Raw genomic sequence first — 20782 nt, 5'->3', positions numbered from 1 at the left:
TCTTGATCCTAGACCAGAGGCAAGTTTTTTCCTCCACTTCCAAGCAACCAGGTTAGAAACACGCATTTGGTTGCCCTTCAGCAGCGGGAAAGTGAGGAAAACCATGGTTCAGTGGTGTAAGACTCTTTCTTTCACAAGAGTAATAGACAGCTTCAGAGAACAGAAGGAAAGGGGAAGCACAGGGTGGCAGAGTAGAGAAAACAAAACATGAGATGCAAGTACTACACAGCAGGACTGGGGGAATAGCAAGGTTGATCCAGTTGTTATCAACTAAATAACTGCCTAAGCAATATAAAATTACTGTACAGAATTGGACCTTACAGCTCCAAAGGAAATAAATAAATAAATTTCTGGGCTTAGTTGGATTCAGGCTGCAAGAGCCAGCTCTTTTAGATAATGCTTTATTGGGAAGCAGTCAAAGAGACCTTTGTGTATATATCCATATAAAATTTGGTATCTCTGATCTCTATCATAATGTTACCAAAAAAGAAGTGTGACTAAGAAAGCCTGAATGCTACTTCAGTATGGCTATCCAGCCCTCTCAGCCTCAAGTCTCTTAGGGTTATTTTCTTTTCACAGATCGTCTTTTATTTCATGCCCATAATACGTGGCTATTTTAAGGGGCTATAGAGAGGTGCTGAATGCTGATAAGGCAAATCCTGTATCCCTTAATCCACTGCTAAATCATTCTGCCAGCCTTCAAGTGTACCAGACAGATGGAGTGCACTAGGAAACTGCCCACAGGCTGGTTACTTCAACCCCAGCTCATCTTTAATCCAGAAAGGTTTTGTTCTGGTATTTTAATCATTGATTGACTGGGAACTCTCTTCCATGCTGGGTTAGGTAAAATATCCATGTCAGAGGTACTGGGGAATTCGTGAGGCTGTAGATCATACGAGTGGTGTGAGACAGGATGTGTCTCGAGGGAACCAAGGAAGCCATGAGGAATGCAAAAAGTCACAGGGTTAAAGCCACATTAAGACAGCTGTTATGTTAATGAGAGTTCTGCTTTTCTTCTAGCTGTGGGTCATTGATTTAGAAAAACATGAACAAGGTCTTTTTCATTTTATCGTATTTTTCCACTGAAGCTAATGTAGACCAAAACATCATCTCCGAGATCCCATTCATCTTGCTAACAACATTTGTGAAGCAAGTTATCTTTGTTATGTTTGTGTGCAAATGATTCCTGGGGCTTGATTTGGTCTTACCTGGCCCAAGTCTATCTGTGGAGCTGTTTTGCAAGCATTTCACTCAGTAAACATGTTAAGAAAAGAGTCATGCACAACTGAGTTTGCCTTCCAGACAAATTCATCCACACATCTGATTTTCTCCCACAGTCATAATAAACACTTACAAGAAATGTAAGGCGTGAAGTTTTCTGCAAAAACATTTAGCAGGTAAAAATCTGAGCTTTTCAAGACAGACACTCAATAATGCAGCCATGCTGCAATAGGTGTGATTGTCTTCAAAAGTCAGAGAGGTGTTTTGTATTGCTTATTTCAGTTTGCACAGTCTGAATGCATCAGGGTGTTTTAAAGGTCAAACCATAATAAGAGTTTTACCAAAGAAACCAAATTCACCTGTATCCTTGGTCAGACCACAAGTCACCACTCATTTCTCTTCCTTTGTTAGATCACATGCTTCAACATCTTGCTTGTGACCCAATCACATTGGCTTGGTAACACTTGCAACTCAGACTGATTTAAAAGGATTTTAAACTTTTCCCAGCAATTTGTAGATGTCAAGTGGTGAAAGAGCAGCAGAAGATTCTGCCTCCAGTATTAAACTTTTCACAGCATGTGTTTCTTTGATATTAAACAGGAGAAGTTGTAATCAAAACTTGAACTGTGAGGTGCAGTTTATTCCAGGATAATTTGGCAGCTATTTTCCTAGGTTTAGACAGCTAAAAATCCAGGCTCATGCTTTTTAAAAAAATTTAAATCAACTCCATGTAACTGCTCATGGTACATTAGCTTGCTTTAGACAACCCAGATATACATGAGGCTGTGAAGACTTAGAAGTTATTTGAGAAATTATTTTCTTTTGAATTTAGCTGAGAGTGGGGATAAAAGAGATATTACAGAATTTATACCAAGTCAACTTCTAATCAAAATCTAACCTAAAAGTGAACTGTAGATTGTGCACCAGCCACCTTTCTCACTTGCATGGCTCTATAGATATATTTTCCTTTAAAAAATGTTTGTCTCTCCTTTTTTAATGCCTGAAAGACCCAGACAACAACAGATGAAATCAGTTAGGTAACTATAAACTGGCCACAGCTGAGCTGCTGCATGCAGAGTGCTGTCAAGTGCATAAAGCAAATAAATGGGGATATCAGACTTTCTTCTTCTTCAAAGATTCTGTACTATACTCATGGTAAGTATGGAACAATTAATGGGAAGACACAAAAGTTTTTTCAAAGCAGTTCTCTTAAACAGTTAAAAAAAAAGTCCTTGTATAGATGTAAAAATCCTACAGCTGTAAACAATGTTGTTTCACATTTTCCTTCGATTCCAGAGCAGGATCATGTAGGAATATAAAAGGACTCACATGCTAACAGAAAAGGAAACTCCTTTCATTAGGCAGCTTGTGTTATACATACCTGGACACGAGCCTCTGTGAGCTTGGCTCTCTGTGCAAGTTCTTCCCTGGTGTAAATGTCAGGGTAGTGTGTCCTCTCAAAAGCTCTTTCCAGCTCTTCCAGTTGTTCTGCTGTGAAGGTTGTCCTGCTGCGACGCTGCTTTCTTTTTAAAGGCAAATCTGGTTCAGAATCGATGTCAGAGCCTTCATCAGACTGAGGTGCTGATGCTCAAAAAATAAACAAAAAAAAGACAAAATTAGCTTTAGTTAAGGAGAAAGAACAGCAAAATATTGACTCAGTCAATGACATCCTTTCATATGGAGGCTGTCTTGGACCAAAGGCCCCTCACAAACCCTGAGTGAGAACTTGAGAAAAGTCAGCAAGAAAAAAAAACGCATCCAGCATGACCATGACCCAGGAAGGGGCTCAACTCTTGCAATCAGCAGTTTATAGAGAAATCAATATGGAAACTCCTTCTGGACTGCACAGACATGCAGATAGGGAGGTCACAGACAGGCCAGATAGATCCCAGCAGCCCTGCTTTTTTCCCCTGGCCATCAAGTGAACTCCAGCCACAGCTGAACTCAGAGCTATAACTGTGGAGGCAGAAGAACCCATTCCAGTACCCAACCACACTCACTCTCTCCAGTAAATGGTAATGAACCAAAAAAGTACACTTTCAAAGCCAGTCTTTACTTGCACCAGCTGCTGTCCAGGCAACCAGCATTCCTTCTTGCCTGAGTCTTCAAGGGAAACCACCTAAAGAGGGCAGACACTCCCCAGCGATGGTGAAATTGCTTGTTCAATGGAAATACAAGCATTGCTGCTACTACTTCAACAATGCCAAAGAAATTATTGATATAGACATTGATTTAATATGATCCTTTTAATGTAATTTATTTGGAAGCAAACTGTTTCTCAAGCTCCAGCTAAAGCCCCCTACCAGGTTCATTTCTAGCTATCTTACATTTCCAATTTCACTCAAGCTGTTTGAGCTAATAAATACAGCTAATCTGTTTACTTAGAGCATGAGAAACACTAAGTGCTTTTTCAGACAATTCAGCTGAAAAGTTTATTAATTTCTGCACACCAGGAAAAAAAAAAAAAAAACCAAATCACCAATTACTGCTAGACCAGAGGCTCTTTTGTGAAAGGTGTCTTCATTTTCCAGACAGCATCAATATCTTGGACGCAGCAAACACAGACATAAGGAAAAACTCCTGTGGATCTCAGCATCAATATACTGAACAAACATCAGCTCCCAGAGTCACTTATTTGCAGTGAAGGTTTGTCCCAAGACTGGACTAAGAGGTTCTCATTCTTGAGAATATTGTTCTCTAGAACAAAGGAGAATCAGCACAAACATCCTATCCTAAACAGTTCAAGTCCAGTCCTTATTAAACAGGCAATCTAGAGTATCCCAAAATTAACATCATACATTGTCTGAATTAGTGACAAATCCCAAACCTTCTCAGCTAGACACCTGCATTCCTCATCAACTGCCAAGTCACAACCCTGCAGGATGGCTCCACACTGTCATCCAGCAGCAAAAAGAAATATAGACTATTTTAAATATAGTTCCCCATTGTCCCTCTGAGATACAAATCACCCACCTTAAGCAAAACAGCTCTTAGTGCCCAGCTAGGCTGGAGCAGAGCACACCAGCCACGCTGGGTACCAGGGTCACACTGGCTACCACTGCACTCTGCCCTTACCTGGTGGGGTGAGATCTGAAACAAAGCTCAGAAATGTCCCTTTTGGAGACAACTTCTCTGACAAAAGCTGGCTTTAATTGTGTACAATGAGTTAAAAGTAAAGGAAGTTATCAGGAAGATGTCAGGAGCACTTTCAATGCACTTACAGGCTCTACATGTATGAGTACAACCTCTTCACACATCTATGTATATGCCTATAAAAAGCCAGCTTAAACTGTGCAATTTAAAGGGGATATTTACTGCTGAATTCCTGAAATTATCTTCCTCACCAGCTGAGTGGAAGTATCAGAAGACATATCATTATCTTTTTTAAAATATTTTATAAAGACTTGGCAAAATCTTGACATGTTTCCCTATGCTCTCATTCCTTTCTGCAGAAGAATGTAGAACTAAAACCCTGACTTCATTTCATTTTCATTTTGTATTTCATTAGCAGTATATAAAATGCACAAAGGTAAACCAATTTTAAAAACCAACTCTATAGCATCTAAGAGTCCAGAACAATATGTGTAATCAAGGGCAAGAATTTAAAGAGAAAATAATAAAATTACAGTAGGGAGAAAATGTATATAACATGAAACTACTTTCATATCTATCTGTTCTCATTGGCATTACCTTTTGCCAGGCCTGGCTGCTATACGCAGCTTTATTGAAAACATTGGTTTATTTTGTCTTATTTGCCCTGTAGTATGAAAGTCAGACAAATGTAATCTCAAAGGATAGCTACATGTCTGTACTACAAACTGTAGTGTTCTTATTTCTTACAAAGTATTCTTAAACACCACTATCATCAAGGAAGCCTTTATTCTTATTTTTTCCTATTAACTTTTGTATAGTGAGAAGGGTCAGAGTACTGGCTGAGCACAAAAATTGGATACACCTCAGCCTTTAGACAAGCAATATACATACAATATATGTTCAATAGTCACAGTGCATTGCCCTCTCTCTAAGCAGTATCTCACTAACTCAGTTCTACTGACTTCCATGACATACAAAGATATTATTCAGCACTGACAAAGGTGGTGAGATTCTAGCTGGGTCATTTCTACATCCATCACCTCCACAAACACAAAACATGCATATCACTAACCTTTACATGTGTCCTACTGATCCTAATTTTCCAACCCCTCAAGTCATAAATAGAAGGAGACTCACTGCCATGGGAGATTGCCTGGCTGGGCTCCTTGGGATCACCAGGACCTCTCTCACTATACAGCTCAAAATTGGAGAGACAGCAATAGCACTACCAGTTGCTGAGTCACAAAGAGTAATTTAAAAAGGAATTACAAAATTAAAGAGAAATTATTTGTCCCTTAACTGCTCATGACCTATCTGGTGGCCTAAGGAAACGCTGCATGCTGATTATCACCACAAATGCACAACCCCACTGCCCAATGTCACAGGCATTTGGTCACCTGGAGTTCTGCAACCATCCCTTTTCCAAACACTGTAAATAGACACATGAGGCAAAAACCCAACAAAATGACACACAAGGGGTCATTCTGTGGGCTGTTCTTCCTCTCAGCAAGACATTTCATTTGAATAATTAAATAACAATAACATGACAACCATTTAAAGCCCATGCATTAGGGCTGCAACACAGTGCACCTGACAGAGGCAGGCAGAGGGGTTATCATGGAGAGGTTATCATCTGCAACCTAGGGAAGCAGAAGCTCTCTCACAGCTCTTCACACCCTGTAGCCTTTTTTAATAACATATTACACAGTCTCTTCCTCCTAGTGTAACAGCCAGAATGAATTCTGCTTAGCTGGGGATCTCACTAAAATAAGGCAAATGAAAAAATATAGCAAAGGCCAGAGAGGGGTTCGGTAGCTAGGGGTTTGTTAGCTAGCTACCCTCCACACATCCATCTTCTCAGTTCTTTATTTAAGCAAGATTAATTTCAGAGTCTCCCTCTTGTGCCACTGCAGCCCTGGGGCTCCCTGGGGTGTTCACTTTGCCAGCCTGGGGCTCACTGGTGTGTTCACTCTGCCACCCTCAGGCTCACGGGGTGCTCTCTCGGCTGGCCCTGGGGCTCCCTAGGCCCTGGGGTGCTCTCTGTGCCAGCCTTGGGCTTACTGGGGGGTTCACTTTGCCAGCCTGGGGCTCACTGGGGAGCTCTCTCCGCCACCCTGGGGTTCCCTGGGGAGCTCTCTCTGCCAGCCTGGGGCTCCCTGAGCCCTGGGGCTCACTGGGGTGCTCTCTCTGCCACGCCGGGGCTCACCATGGCAGCAGTGGCTGCCGGCGCCCGTGTGATCCCCACAGCCATCCCGGCTGAGGCATGGCGAGTGACCTCCTCGTGTTTGCTCGGGTGCAGGCAAGGGGAGTGCAGCGGGGCCGCCACCCCCACACAAACCCACAGCAAATGACAAATGACACTTTCTCTTTGTGATCTTTGGGATTTTTGTTGACTTATTTGGAGGCTTTTGTTGGGTCCTAAGAAATGGCCTGTGGCTGAGGCCTATTGGGCCGATTTCCACGCTCCATCTGTGGTATCCATCAGCGGGGCCTTTGCCCGCATTCAGGGCTCTGACACCTGCCTGGCAGGATGCGGGAGGCACAAAGGCGGCTGCCGTGGAGGCGGGGGCGCTGCGCCGGGGGGCTGGGGAGGGCAGCCGGGTGAAGGGGATGCACAGCAGGGGTTAATCCAGCTCCCCCTCCCCAAACCTCCGCACCTGGAGGCGTCCCTCCAACACTGCCTCCTCCACCAGAGGTGAGGGGCTCAAACAGCCCTCCTCACACCGAGGGGGAATTAAGGAGGAAAGGGAGGGAGAGCGGCAGAACTGCCCCAGGATGGGGGTGTCACAGGCACCCGAGGTGCTCCCCGAACGCATGGCTGGTGCTGGCTCCCCACCATGGAGCAGTAGGGCATTCCTGCCTGCATCCTTGTTTGTGTTAGGGTAGGCTTTCAGCAGCTGGCTTTTAACACTCAACAAGATAGAAAGGCACCATGCATCCTTTTCTTCCTCAAAATAAAGTCCACAGGAAGATAAAATGGCATCCTTATCCCTCTCTCTCCTTCCCTCTCAGCAGTCCTGTTTAGGGGCAGGCTCTTATATCGATACAAACTATAATGAAGGCTCTGGAGCGCCTCTCTCCCTCCCAGTACATGAGCCCTTCATTTTTCTGTGTTTGCCTGGGGAAACATGACGCCAGGCTCCCCCCTCTCCTCCTCCTCTCAAAACCTCACTGTCACAGCAAGGAGCCATTAAAAAGAAAATACGCCCTGCCAGGTCTGTGCTAATCAAACAGGACAAATAAACTCTGACACTCAACAACTCCCCGAGTGCCTGCAGCCCGGGGAGGAGACTACAGATTAGTTATGAATATGGCAGGCAGCAGGGGACGAGCTCAGGGGTCCCAAGTCACCCCACAGCCACCTGTGAGCTCTTTAGACACAACTGAAGCTGTGTTTATCCAAGATAAAGCATGCTTCAAGGAACAGGAGAGCACCCCTAAAGTTTAGGTTCTCCCCCCAAAGCACTTTTGGGCAAGGTTACTGACACTCAGAGCTGCAGTTTTACCCGATTCAATGTTCATTTTCTGTGCTTCAACATCCGTGGGGTAAGAGGACAGAAGGGAGATTTGGATACACTAAGTTTCACCCTATTAAGTCACAGCACAAAACTTGTTATCAACTGGACTCCTTTTCTTTGAAAGGAAAAATGAAATCAGATTTCAAGAAACAAAGAATGAAACAAGAAGCCATAAAAGATTTCTCAGATGGGTTTACGATAAAACATGCTAATGCTGCTGCTACATGCTTCTTTTTTCCTATTAAAAGTGAAAATTTAGGAATCAGCAAATATATAAAGAAATTCTCAACCTTGGTAGAAAGCAGCAGAGTACCTGATACAATGGGAAATACCCACAAATAGAAGAATTGCTTTTAACCAGTTCTACTGGCATTTTGACTATGATATATCAAAGAAGGAGAAATGAAACCAAAAAGAAAGCCTCTGTTCTAGACAGGAATATCGCTCATCTAACAGGGATTAAGTCACACTTCAATTACTCCTTTGAAAACCACTGCTATTTGTAAAGGGCATACTTACAAAAAAATTGTAAATGACTTTAACTCCACAGACACTTTAAAAAAAGTCTGCAATGAGAGAATGAGAGAAATGTTGAGAAAATATGTTGCTACTTAAGTAAACTCGTTGATAACAGCAATTAATCCGTTGCTGGAATTGGAAAAGATCAAGCCCGTATCCTGTGAGCTCTAAGCTGAAAAGTCAGCACAGAAACGAAACAACCACCATAGCAGTGATAAAAGTGATCTTCTTGAGAAAAATTGATGGTATTTTTATTTTGTTTGGGCTGATTCACATAGAGAAATGTGCTTTGTACGGCAAAGTGAAAAGGAAAACAGTAGCTGCAGTAAAAGGAAAAGGCCAACAGTGACTTTTATTTACAATTACCAAGAGACAGGCTATTATTGACCATATGTGCCACAATCGCCCTCCTTATCATGGGTTGGCCATCATGTCCACTGGGAGCTGTTAATGAACTGGGTAATTGAGCTGCTGACATGTGTTACCAAAACAAAACAATAGGAAGAAGAGACAAATGAACATTTTATTTGCCAATCAGAGTAGGTTCCGCTTTTCAGAGAACTGTGCCTAAGTAAGTGGCTGAATACATAAAACAGTGCATTGAAGGCAAGCAGATGCATGCACAATAATGGTTAACTGACAGCCTATGGCCCATCTGTGCTTAACATTTTGTTAAAGAAATTACTTGACTTGCTAAAGAGACAAATCATACAGCTGCCCCAAGTGCTGCATTATAAGAGATAAATCATTAGCTAAACTGTTTCATGCTTAAAATGACAATGCATATTAACAGTTATGCAGGGACATTTTGTCAGCACAGCTTGATGCAGTTATAAGTGACAAAAAATGTGACAGCTCATAGCTATTCAATGATTTCAGCTTAGAAGAGAATGACAACACTGTGAAAACAATTTTACCGCATAAACAGTAGACAATTCACAGGCTCTTCTTTTTTAAAAATATATTAAATTTTTTTTGCAATGATGAAATAATATGAAAAAGAAAAAAATGTACAGTGTCTAACTGTTCTGCACCATTAATCTGCTAGCATGTACTTCATTCAAAATCACAGAGCATCAAAAAGGAACACATTCCATTTTAAATATCAAAGACTGCATCGCCAGCACTAAGAATAAATGGCTAATTCTCAACTGTGCATGAAAGGATAAAGAATTTCTAGAGTGAAAGGAAGGGAAAAGGAAACTGCAAATACAACTACAAAAATCTCTTCTTATTCCCCCACCTCCTTTGCCAAAAAGAGATTTGCTTTGTTGATACAAGTAACGCTAAAGTACTTACCAGCTTTGCATGTGGGTCTGATCCCAACTTTCACTGCTGTAAATTTGCACTGGGGATTACTATTTTTATTACTATTATTGTCATTATTATAATTATTCTTATTATCATTATTGACATTATTATTATTTATTCTTATTACTTACATTGAAAACTAAATATAAAGGAGCTGCAGTTAGCACTTAGATCCTGTGTACAGGGAGTACATACACACATGTATAAAAAAAATAAAAATAGTCAAATAAATACTGTGATTTGGTAAAAGTCATGTAGCCTGTGGGAGGTTTCCCTGTGGTTTCAGAAGCTGGTATTTATATAAGGGTTAGCTCAGGTTTAATGACTAAATAAAATTTAAGTTGCTACAGTTTTCCCCACGAAACCAAGACTTCCTCGCTGACTGTGCAGAGTTTCCATTCACTAGCCTCAATGCTCTGCTGTTTCTAGTGGTACACGAGCGAAGCTGGATCCAGGCAAGCTTTGCCCCTTGCTCAGTCTGTCTGTCTGTCCCTCCTTTCCCGGCGGACGCGGGCAGAGTGCAGTGAGCGGCAGCCGGCGCTGCGGTGACCCGGGCGCGCTCCGAGCGCAGCCCGGACCGTGCCCGGCCCGGCCGCCCCGAGCGGCTCCGCAAAAGCGGCAAAACGAAGCAAAAGCACCGCTCATTGTTTCTCTCCGGGAGCTCACGAGTGCCCACGTCTGGGGGTTTTTCCAGCCCTGCCCACAGGGAGCATCCCTGGTAACGCTGAGAACTGTAAGTGTTGCGGCATGTTATGTTGTCTGTTCACTTACGAATACTAGGACATTTCAAGGAAAAACTTCCAGAGGATTAAAGAACTTTGTCTCCTAAATTTAAAAAAAAATAAATAAAAAATAAGGAAACCAAATAACCTCATTGGGATTTGAGTTTCTCCCAAGAAACTTTAAGAATTTTAGGTGATATTTTAATATAAGACAGGGAGACTTAAAGGAAAGTGAGATGTCTCTTGCAGAAATCCCAGAACATATTAAGAAAGGATTGGTGTCATGTCTTCAAGCCAGTATCAGCTGATGGAAGAGCTGATTGATAACCAATTAAGACTGAAAACACTGAGTATCCTGGGAGATGGAATATGTCAGCTGAGAAATTAAATAAAGCAAATGAAGGGGTCTCTGGATAAATCATGAGACTGTATTAGTGAGTTAAAGCACTGCAAATAATTGAGTTGTCAGCAATCTTGCAATTGTCTAAGGCAATGTGGATTTTTCAGAAGAAAAAAAAATCTATAAATTATATTTGCCTCAATCCTTTGCAGCAACACCATGCAAAAAGAACTCCTAAAGTTATATGAGTTGATCAAACTACTGATCACACCAAGATAGAAAAGGCTTACAAGCATTTTCCAACATCAGCTCTGTATCTCTTCACTGATTCCACTTGTAGTAATGTTAAAACATTTTTGAAGAAAACAAAAACTGTACAGATGGCTAAAAAAAAAAAAAATAGAATATTTTAATAAACTTCCTATTTGTCTCAACTAGTTCTGGCACCTAAATTAATAACATTCTTGATTCCAAAAAAAAACTAGCAGAGCGAGCTGTTATAGATAGCTTCATCTCCATGTCATGATTACAGACCTCAAAGTTTCAGTGGGAAATCAAGTTTATCATCATTTCTTAAACCCACAGCTGCAGCCAGACTACCCCTCAAGCCACTTTCACCCACTACAGAAGTACACTGAGTATTATGACCATCTCTATTTATCGCTTTCAGGACTTAGAATGGCCAAAATATTTCCAGATGGGTTTTTTTTCCTTAAATAGAATATTGGTTTTTGTCATTGAATACAACTTCATTTCCTCTAGAAATTACTTAACTCTGCAGGAGACTTTTGTGAAAGAAAACTAAAAGTACTGACTTTTTTCCCCCTCCGCTTTTCAGATTTCAGTCAATAAAAATAGCTGATCTTTTTCATCAAATATTTTTCCTATGATTGATTTCCAAAGGCACTACCTACTCCTGCAAAATACTTATTTTCCAGCCAAAGCTGTTAGTAACTCTAGGTCACTTCCATCACAACTACATAAGAATTGGGGTGCTGACCTCAAAATCCATCATCTTCTGTCATGAAACCAGGTCCTACTGGGTATTGAGCCCTCCAGTCCCACTGGTCAAAGACAGCCCCTGCCTTTATGGTTGTTGCAGTGTTTGGGATAAAAGGACCCTACAACAGGATAGCAGCAGGGTGCTCAGTGTCTCTTTGTGTTACTCCCTCTGGGGTTTCTCATTCCAGCCCCTACTTTGGGTGCCAGCATGAGGGGGTGCAGGACTGTGCCCAAGACTCCCTGAAGCACACAATGCTCTTTCATTCATTACAGTGCCTGTGATGCTGTTACAGTAATTACCTTGAGTCCATCCAAGAACTGGTCACCTGCAGGTGGCTCCTTGTTCCTCACCCTGTGAGGTTTGCACGCCCATGAGCTCCTGGCATCATCCTTTAATTACATTTCCTGGGGACTGTCTTCTACCAACTTCACAAAAGCTATTGGAGCTCACAGATGTCACCTGACCAGAGCACTGCCATAATACAGACACTAAACAAACACAAGAAAATAAAGCACACACACAGTGCTTTGAGGACATGGACCTTGGCTTGCTAATAATGAAGCAAGGTATACAGATTGCTATCTATTCCAAAGAAACAGAGGGAGCTTCGTTTCCAAAGAAAACTCAATTTTTCAGTCCAAATAAAAAAAAGAGAACAAAGCGCTGCATGAGCTGACCTCAGAGCAGTCAGTAAAAGAGAGTGATGGGCTGTGCTGGGCTGCAGCCAGCCCCACAGCACCTTTACAGCATGGAAAACGTGCCTGCTGGGAGTCACTCTGGATCCCAGTCTCTACACCACAGACATATGTAATTCCCTTACATTTGCTCTCATTTACTGCTTGTTGACAGATGCTGATAAATGTTCTTGAAAACCTGCAGGAAGGATGGTTGCTGGTGAATGCCTAATGGCAGAGATGTCAAAAATTATTTGACTAAATATACGCATACATAATATCACCAGCTTTGAAATCTCTACATATATTAACCAATTTATAACTGTCTCTCTGAATTATTTGCAGTCCCAAAAACTGAAAAAGTAACTCTGCACCAAATTTAGTGCAATAAACACACTGGTTTCTCCTAACTATTCACCATACACATACAGCAGAAGTGGCAGGATGCCTGTTGATGAGTCCTGTAGGCTTTGCTTGGACACTAACATTACAAAATATATGTTCACTCATTTTCTTTTTTTCTACTCCCACAGTGTCCCTACAACATAAGCATCCAGAATTTCAATGACTTAAAATTATGTGATTGTCTAAAGAGAGTATTTAAGTATATATAAGGTACAAAACCACACATACAACTCATTTGCTCCCTGCCATTCCCAAAAAAAGATATTCTGAAGAATCTAGCTCTACATTCCCAGTATTAAATGCAAGCCACATTCTGTCAGTGGTCTTTGGATCCACCCTCGAGACTCAGATGTATCCCTCACCCACCCTCAGGCATCAGGAATGTTCACACTCAGAAAACACAAGGTTTATACTTTAGTTCCTTTTACCCAAACAGGGAAACCAATGGAAAAACCCTGCGGGTTTTTTTGGAGAATGAAGAGGAGCTCACTTTTTGATGATCTCCTACAGACTGAAAATCAATGGTTTCATAAAAATTGATTATTTTACCCTCCAGAAATAGGGCAAATTCTCAAAGATAACAGTGAAAGTGGCTCCAAAACAGATTTGCAATATTTAAAATTAGAGGGGAAAATCGCCAAAATACAAACTGATGAATCCAGAAAAGCTAAAATACAGTCTTTCATCTCTGTAAAATCAGCTGTCCTAAATTGTTAGGCTGTAGGGTTAATTGATAGCATCTATTTAAAGGTTCTCTGTTTCCCCAGAGGTCCTCAACATTTCAGCGGGAAGCAGGAGAAGATCTGGGAGAAGCTTCGTGTAATCCGTAAAAATCCTGGCTCCTGCTTCATCTTGCCTTCCAGTGCTCTGGCACCACTCAGTTCTTTTTCGCTTCCACTTGTACTCAGCTAAGAGCACCACAGCCTGCAAGCACTCTTATGTGCACTGCTGGGCACCCAGGAACATCACAGATGAGAGCCCTAAAAGCTCCATCACAAAACATGCAACAAGAGAGCTTTCTTAGGTGGGAATAAAAGTAGTCCTCCTTGTTTCTAATTTCTCCTGAAAATATCATATTATAGCATATTCAAAACCAAGAGGCTTCTTGAAAGTAGACTCTGCAGAGTGCTTGGCATTTTCCTGCCACCATATGAAAACATAACAGGTCCTAAAATGGAAGCTTGAAGCCTAAAATCTCAACTTGTAAATCCAGACAAAGAGAAATACCTTCATGATGAATAGTGGAAGAACATCAACCGCTAACACAGAGCCTGCCTTCCCTTCCTATGCAAACAAGCAGCACATATTTTGCTGGGCTTTTCTAGGAAGCTTAGAAAAGACAAGCATTCAAACCCTACTGAATTTCAGCAAAAAATCATGCTCTTTTTATTTGACAGCAAATTTTTAAAATGCTAATTTTTTCCTTCAATTCATACCCTATGGATTGTGCAATGTGATTCTCTGCCTGCTTTAGGTCAAACCCTGCTGAGAGCCACATCAAAGTGGTTAATACAGATTAGGAAGTCAAAACTTGGCCTGCAAGCCAGCCGGACAGAGCCCGAGGAGGGGCCTGACAGATGCCCCAGATGCGTCCAGGGGGAGGCTGCCAGAGTGAACCCTGCACAATAGCAGAGAGACAGGAAAGAATAAAAGCTGCACACTGCCAGCCAGCCTCCTGTGTCTGCAAAGGAAAACCAGCATCAACGGAGAAACCAGCTCTTGGCAGCTTTTCTAAGTGGCTTCCTTTTTATTGTTAGACAAGCAGGACAGGGAGATCCAGGGTCCCAGGTCTAATCCTGCCCAAGGGGATCACAAAGCACAGAAACAAATGCAAGAGGGCTGCCCTGTGAGGGTAGTGGACTTTTTGCCTTCATCTACTGTTGGACAAGTAATCAGTGTTCTTCTGTGCCTGGTAGCATATAAATGTGCCTGTGGCCTCACAGCAGAAGCCTAGAACATTTGTTGTCTCAATAGACATCAAATGAGACAGGAATTCTAGAGGGGCTTTGCTACTGTGACAGCTTGCCATCACCTGCTGCAGTTTTTGGGTACCAGTGAGCTGAAACCAGTGCTCATCATAGAGCTCAATCGCCCCCATCTCTACTTAAAGGTCTAAACATGTCTGTGCACTTTCATGTGCTTACATCATTAGGTCCTTCTCACAGAGAAATCCCAAGATCTGTGTTGGTGCAGCTCCCAGCACAGTGGCAGTCCACGAGTAGGGCTCCTGTTTACCATAGAAATACAAATAACAACAAGTGGCTGAGTGACAGATGGCCTGGAAACATTTCTGATTTTTCAGTGACAATTACCTATTCAGACACTCCAATCAGACTTTCCAAATCACAGTCTAAGGGCAGTTGCAAACAATATTTTATAAATATATTTTACAAACAAACTTTGACCCAGGCTGTGTTCTGATGAACGTCCACTTAATTCTAACATACATGATCATTTATGAATGGATTAGCTGATATGTGCAGTGGAAAATTTCACAATGAATGCTCAGATTGGGATATTCAAAGAAGAGCCTGCATCTGTCATTAAAATTAAATAACAGTCATGCTGTTCTGCTCAGGTACTAGAATTTGTATTGCCAAAATCCTTGCACTTTTTGAAAGTCACCTTCAACTTGAAAATTGTTTTGCAAAATTCAAACATCCAGAGTTTTGGGTTTTATTTCCTATCTGACTAGTCAGGAAAAGAGTTTGCAAAGACTGTTTCAATCCAAACAAAATCTCATCCAAGCTTCCATACTTTGTTTTGCATTTTTAATCCCATATCATTTGGAATTATTCCTATACTGTTTTATGTCAGACACAAAACCACTAGAAGTACCATTAAGATTTTTTTTTATTGGGATCTAACCCAAGAAACCTAATTACAACCAGGGTCTGTATAAGGAAGGGTCTAGACCATCTTCTGTCCAACTTGCAGCAAGTGGGACATCATTGCCTGCCTCTGAACAGGAACACATTTAACTAGAAAGACAAAATCTTTGCCTCCAGGAATGCTATTGCATTGGAGACTTCAATTTTCATTATAATCTGGGACCATCAAGGTTCAGTAGGAGGTTTGTGATCTTTCTAAGCCAGCCTGGACTTCGTTTTGAATAAAAAATGGGCCTATTTATGGTTTTGCATCAAAGTCATGTGAAATGTCTGGTTTTGCATGGATTCAATTAGAGACAAGCCTAAGGCACAAAAAGTTCAGATCCTGATCAGGATCCAGACCCGCCCAAAGCTGAGGGACATTTAGACTGAGTGACTTGGTTCTTGTCCATCCCTGATTCCAGCAAAAAAAACAGGTGGGACTTTCAGCAAACCCCAGACTTTTGCACCTTTGCTAGCTTGGCATGTCAGCAGCAGCAGGAGGGTTCCTACGACTTCTGATGGGATCTGAAACCCATGAGACACTGAGTCCCTGCAAACCAAAACTGTGGCATCTTCCCAGCTCTCACAATTAAGCTTGAAGCCATAAGAAAAAAAGAAAAGCCAAATTAACAGCCCTATTGACAGTTTTATAGACCCCTGAGGGCTCTGCCTACATCCAAAGACAGTGGGGCTTTTCTAAATTAAAGTGAATTAGCAATCAAGTTCCTAAGAAGGATTCATTTAATAAATTAAAGGGCAGAATTCAAAACAATTTCAAAAGTAATCCCTTGGCTACAAATCATTCTCTGTACAGTGGGAAAACGGAACATTGTCATTCTGATGCTTGTCTTAATTGGCATTCAGTTGTTTTTCTCTTTTAAAGTAATTGTTTATTATTTTAGTGGGCACCATCTTGCAGTAAACTAATGCTGCCATAAGCTTCATTAGGAACATGACAAACTCCTAATTTTGTCTGATAAACTCAAGTTACTTGGTTAATTTTTGCAACCAGAATTAGAAGTAAATTTGATCCTGTTAAGACACTGAAGGAAGCAAATTGCCACAGTCCTCCTTAGCCTTGGAGTTCATGAAGACACTGAACAAACTTTTGGCTTTCTGAATTCTGTGCCACATGTACAACATGGTTTCAGGAGTCTGTTCCCATGACACAGCTCACATTATTTAGCAGAATTCTGTCAGGACCAGGCTCTAGTACAAAGTATTTTAGAGTTTCAACCCTCAGTTTAGCAGAAAAGATATTCTCACAAAGTTAAAGTCAATGCCACAAATTTCCTGAGAGCTTATATCAAACTCAATGCAGCTACCATTAGAAGCGACGACTTACTGACTCCCAAAATGCCATTCTCTTTAATGTGATTTCCTGTGGTAACACACAATTCACTGGAAGGCCTTTGCACCTATTTAGGAACAGGCAGACTTTCAAATTAACTTTGGTGGAGCCATGACAGATTATAGCAGCAAAGGTTCAGCTGCTCTGCCTTTTGGGTATGTTTCCAATTGATGTCATTTCATGCTTTCAGACCATGGTTGCAACTTGGTGAGAAAGGGAATATTTGCCCTTCTCTTCATTTCACATTTCTCCTTCCAAGCTTTCTCCCCCGCCTTCCCAATTCTGTGCTAGTGGAAAAAAAACCAAAATCTAGTTAAAGTCTTTTGTGAAAAATGGAAAGAGAAGGAGTCATTTGTCTTCTAGAGGGAGAGGCATGTGGTCATGGCAGTCACTCAGGATGCTTTAGAGTGGAGACCAACGGAACAGTCTAGGATACCAGTAGCTCCTTCTATATTTCCACTCTTCAGAAGGTTCAATGAGTGCTTGAAAAAAGTCAGATCAAAAACCAACCAAACAAAAACCCAACACACACCCCAAAATAAGCCCCAAGCATCTGAGTTTTACTCTCCCACACTCCAAATTCCCAGTAGAGTGCAGCTAAACAGATGAAGTGGAGGAACTTGGAGGACCTAGAGAGGTCTGGTTACAGCTTTTACCTCAGTGCCAGGGAAACACATTCCCTTCCTAATGCAGGGACATGCCCTGCTCATAGCAGACAGGACAGGCACTTTCTCCCTTACTCCCAACCAGGAATTCCATCTGGAGTCAAGAAACTTCTCCTAGCAAATATTTTGTGCTCCCAAAAAAAGTCATTTTTTCCGACTGCCAGGGTCCAACAGGAAAAGCATTTTGTCTAAACAATATTGAAGTTTGTTACAGCTCAAGGCTTTTTCTTAAGACTTTCCTCATATATTTTACCAACTCAAAATTCAGAAAGATTTAATGAAAAACTTAATTAAGAGGCTGGGAGTCTTCTGTTATAACTGCGCTGAAGAGCAGCAAGCACATGACTGTTTCCTGAGCATTCCAAGGCTTTCCATTATGCTGATGTCTCTGGAGCTCAGGACTTTTCCAGCGCACAACGTGTGTACTAAATGCACAATTCAGGTCTACAATATTCACACTATACAAATAAAGGTCCAACAGATAATCTCTCTTCTGTCACCTCTTGTCACACTGGTTCCCAGAAATACTCAGTTATCATTGCACATTATATTCCAATCGCCATTCAATGCAAACATAATGGGCTTTAGTGAACAGTCATATTTATTATTCCTACAACCATGCCATTCTCTTCCCCTCCAAAGCATAAGCAAAGTTGCACCGTTCAAACACATCTCTTTAGAAAGTCAGGCAAAGTGCCTCCTAAAGGCATCAGAATAACAGTTTTTAAAAGAACCGTATTCCATTTTTTCTTCTTTTTTTTGGCTTGTTTCAATGGGGAGCATCTTAGCGTGGAACTAAAATAAGTCAACACCACGCAGCACAAAAGATTGCAAGGATTTTCTGCAGCATGGGCTTGTCAAAGCAAGTAGGCAGCCTTTGTGTGCTCCAGCACAGCAGGAGCATTCCTCCAGGTCTGAGTGGCGGAGCGCCCCCGGCCACGGCTGCCCTGGGCGCCAGGGTTCCCACACCCAAGGCGGTGGGAAGAGGAGAAAGCAGAGCTGCAGAAGCAGCGTTGTAAATGGGATGAACTGGTCAACGCGCTTCTTAGGAAATCCATGGCTTCCAGGAAGGATCACGTGTAAAGATTTACAATACCTCCACATCAAAGGGTTTGACATTGGCTATACTGGTCCTTTCAAAAGAAAGACGTGTCTGTCCCCTATAGCGTCAACTCTGACTCAGGCAAGAGTGCAAAGACATTGCTGAGAATCCTACATGTCCATACAAAAATAAAGTTTTATCTTTCGATTTAAAAAATAATTGAACAAAAAACACTACCAAGAGTAATTGAAATAAAAATCCTATTTTCCTTTGCTCCATTAAGGATGCTCAATTTGAGTCTTAGTCTTGCAAATTGTTCTGATAAATAACCAAGTTTTCACAGTTTTTCTATTTTCCCTTTACACCTTGCACCAAGGCAGCTTTAAGGATAACGCCTGCGTTAGGAACATGAATGGATGACCCTCCCGTACACACTGACCCAAAGATAAACTTTGACCTGATGTTTGCTAATAACACTTCTCCTTCAGATGCCTTGTTTCTTTTATGAACTTCTGCTTGACTCTAGGATCTAGAAGCTGACACGCATTAATATACATCTCTGGGTGCCCTTTGACTTGGCCATCAAGACCCTTTGACCCCAGACTTGATTCCTAAACCCTGTCAATTGTTTTCAAGTGGAAAAAACTTATTTTCTAGTAATAATTAATTTTAGACATGTTTTATTAAGCATTTCTTGTCTCTTTTTAACTTGTTGTTATTTGATTTTGAGTAAAATTGTTGTTTTCTTCATTTAGTGGGTTTCCAGATAAAAAAAAAAAATAAACCTAAAGATACTCCTTTACAGTTTAATCTTTTGTTTCCAAGCTTTGTAAAACTCCCAGTAACACTCAAGCACTTTGACATTACAAAAACCTGCCCATGAATGATAATATATTCTAAAAAGGCTCCTTTCATGCTTTTCAGGTTAGTCTGTGTATTTCTGCAGCTTCACAACTTTTTTCAGATCACTTTATGGCATTTTTCAGATGCAGTCCCACCGCCAAAAAAGCCAAAGGCAAAACTTCCATAGATTCCCATGTCAGCAGGATCCAGCCTTTCAGCTGAGGCACTCAGAACCACTTGCTAGCTAACACTTGGTGTTTTTAGACTTAATTCTTGGAAGAACTTTCAGAGTTTACAGTAAAAAGAAAATCCATTTATATAGACATCTTTCCTCCCCTCTGTAGCCTCTGTTCTTTCAGCCATACACACACACTGTGCACTAAAAGGAGAGGCTGAGGAACCCACCAACAGGCCATCCCCGCCGGCATAGGGCGTGCTGCTGCTTCCTGGTACATTCAGAGTTGGAAATTTCTAATTCCTGGAATCATGTTACATTATGGCAGGAATTGCTGCACTTCTGCCTGTTTTACATCAGGCCTGAGAGACTGCACAAAGGGAATGAACGCTTTCCAGTGCTTAGACAATGTATCGAGTGTACGCTGCACACACAGCACTACAGCAACCAACATCTGGGAAGGAGCACCAGCAAATAAAAGGCCTCCAGTCTCCAGGAGAAGCCCTGGGACACAGCAAATGAGGGGTTTTAGCAAAGCAAAGAGAGTACCTGTTATTTTTGTTCAGAAAATGCAGTATAGCCTCGTATTCTAAGAGCTGGCTCTTCATTCTTGCTAGGCAAAAATATTTCCCAAAAGCTCTGAGAGAAAAGCAGCTGAAAATTAAGTTTTGCATTTATAAAGCTAAATCCACATAGCACAAACCAACACTCACTGAAGAAATCAAAGATGCTGGACACATCAGGCACTTGCATCAACAAGAAAAAACAGGCCCCAGTTAAATGAAAAACATGCTCAGGTTCTACCTCTTGTCGTGCGGCTAAACTAGACTTCAGTTTAGTTGGGTGGGGGAATAGCCAGATAAGAAATTTTATGCTTTCAAGCATCCCACTACCCCCTGAGGGGTGCAACCCAAGCACTCACCTCACATCTTAGGTCCCCTGGCTGACAATCAGGAGTGGCTCAGGGCAGTGTCCAGCCTCAAAGCACACTCGTCTCATGGACAGAGGGACTCAGTCACACACATAG

The 20782-nt window shown here is 41.6% G+C and overlaps 1 protein-coding gene across 9 annotated transcripts in view; it reads right to left on the bottom strand.

Moving 5' to 3' along the window:
* Positions 1 to 20782, bottom strand: part of PAX3 (paired box 3) — a 79000-nt gene that overhangs the window by 23491 nt on the left and 34727 nt on the right. For 5 of the 9 annotated variants that reach the window (XM_030954848.1, XM_030954846.1, XM_030954849.1 and 2 more), the window contains one exon: positions 2603 to 2808. In XM_030954848.1, coding sequence (XP_030810708.1) covers positions 2603 to 2808 — 206 coding nt within the window. The remainder of the gene's footprint in view (positions 1 to 2602; positions 2809 to 20782) is intronic. The other 4 variants (XM_030954850.1, XM_030954851.1, XM_030954855.1 and 1 more) reach the window with 1 other exon arrangement.

Source organism: Camarhynchus parvulus, chromosome 9, assembly GCF_901933205.1.
Source record: "Camarhynchus parvulus chromosome 9, STF_HiC, whole genome shotgun sequence".
Classification (NCBI taxonomy): Eukaryota; Metazoa; Chordata; class Aves; order Passeriformes; family Thraupidae; genus Camarhynchus; species Camarhynchus parvulus.
The sequence above is the reverse complement of the archived record's forward strand: the minus strand, read 5'-3'. Positions and strand labels throughout refer to the sequence as shown.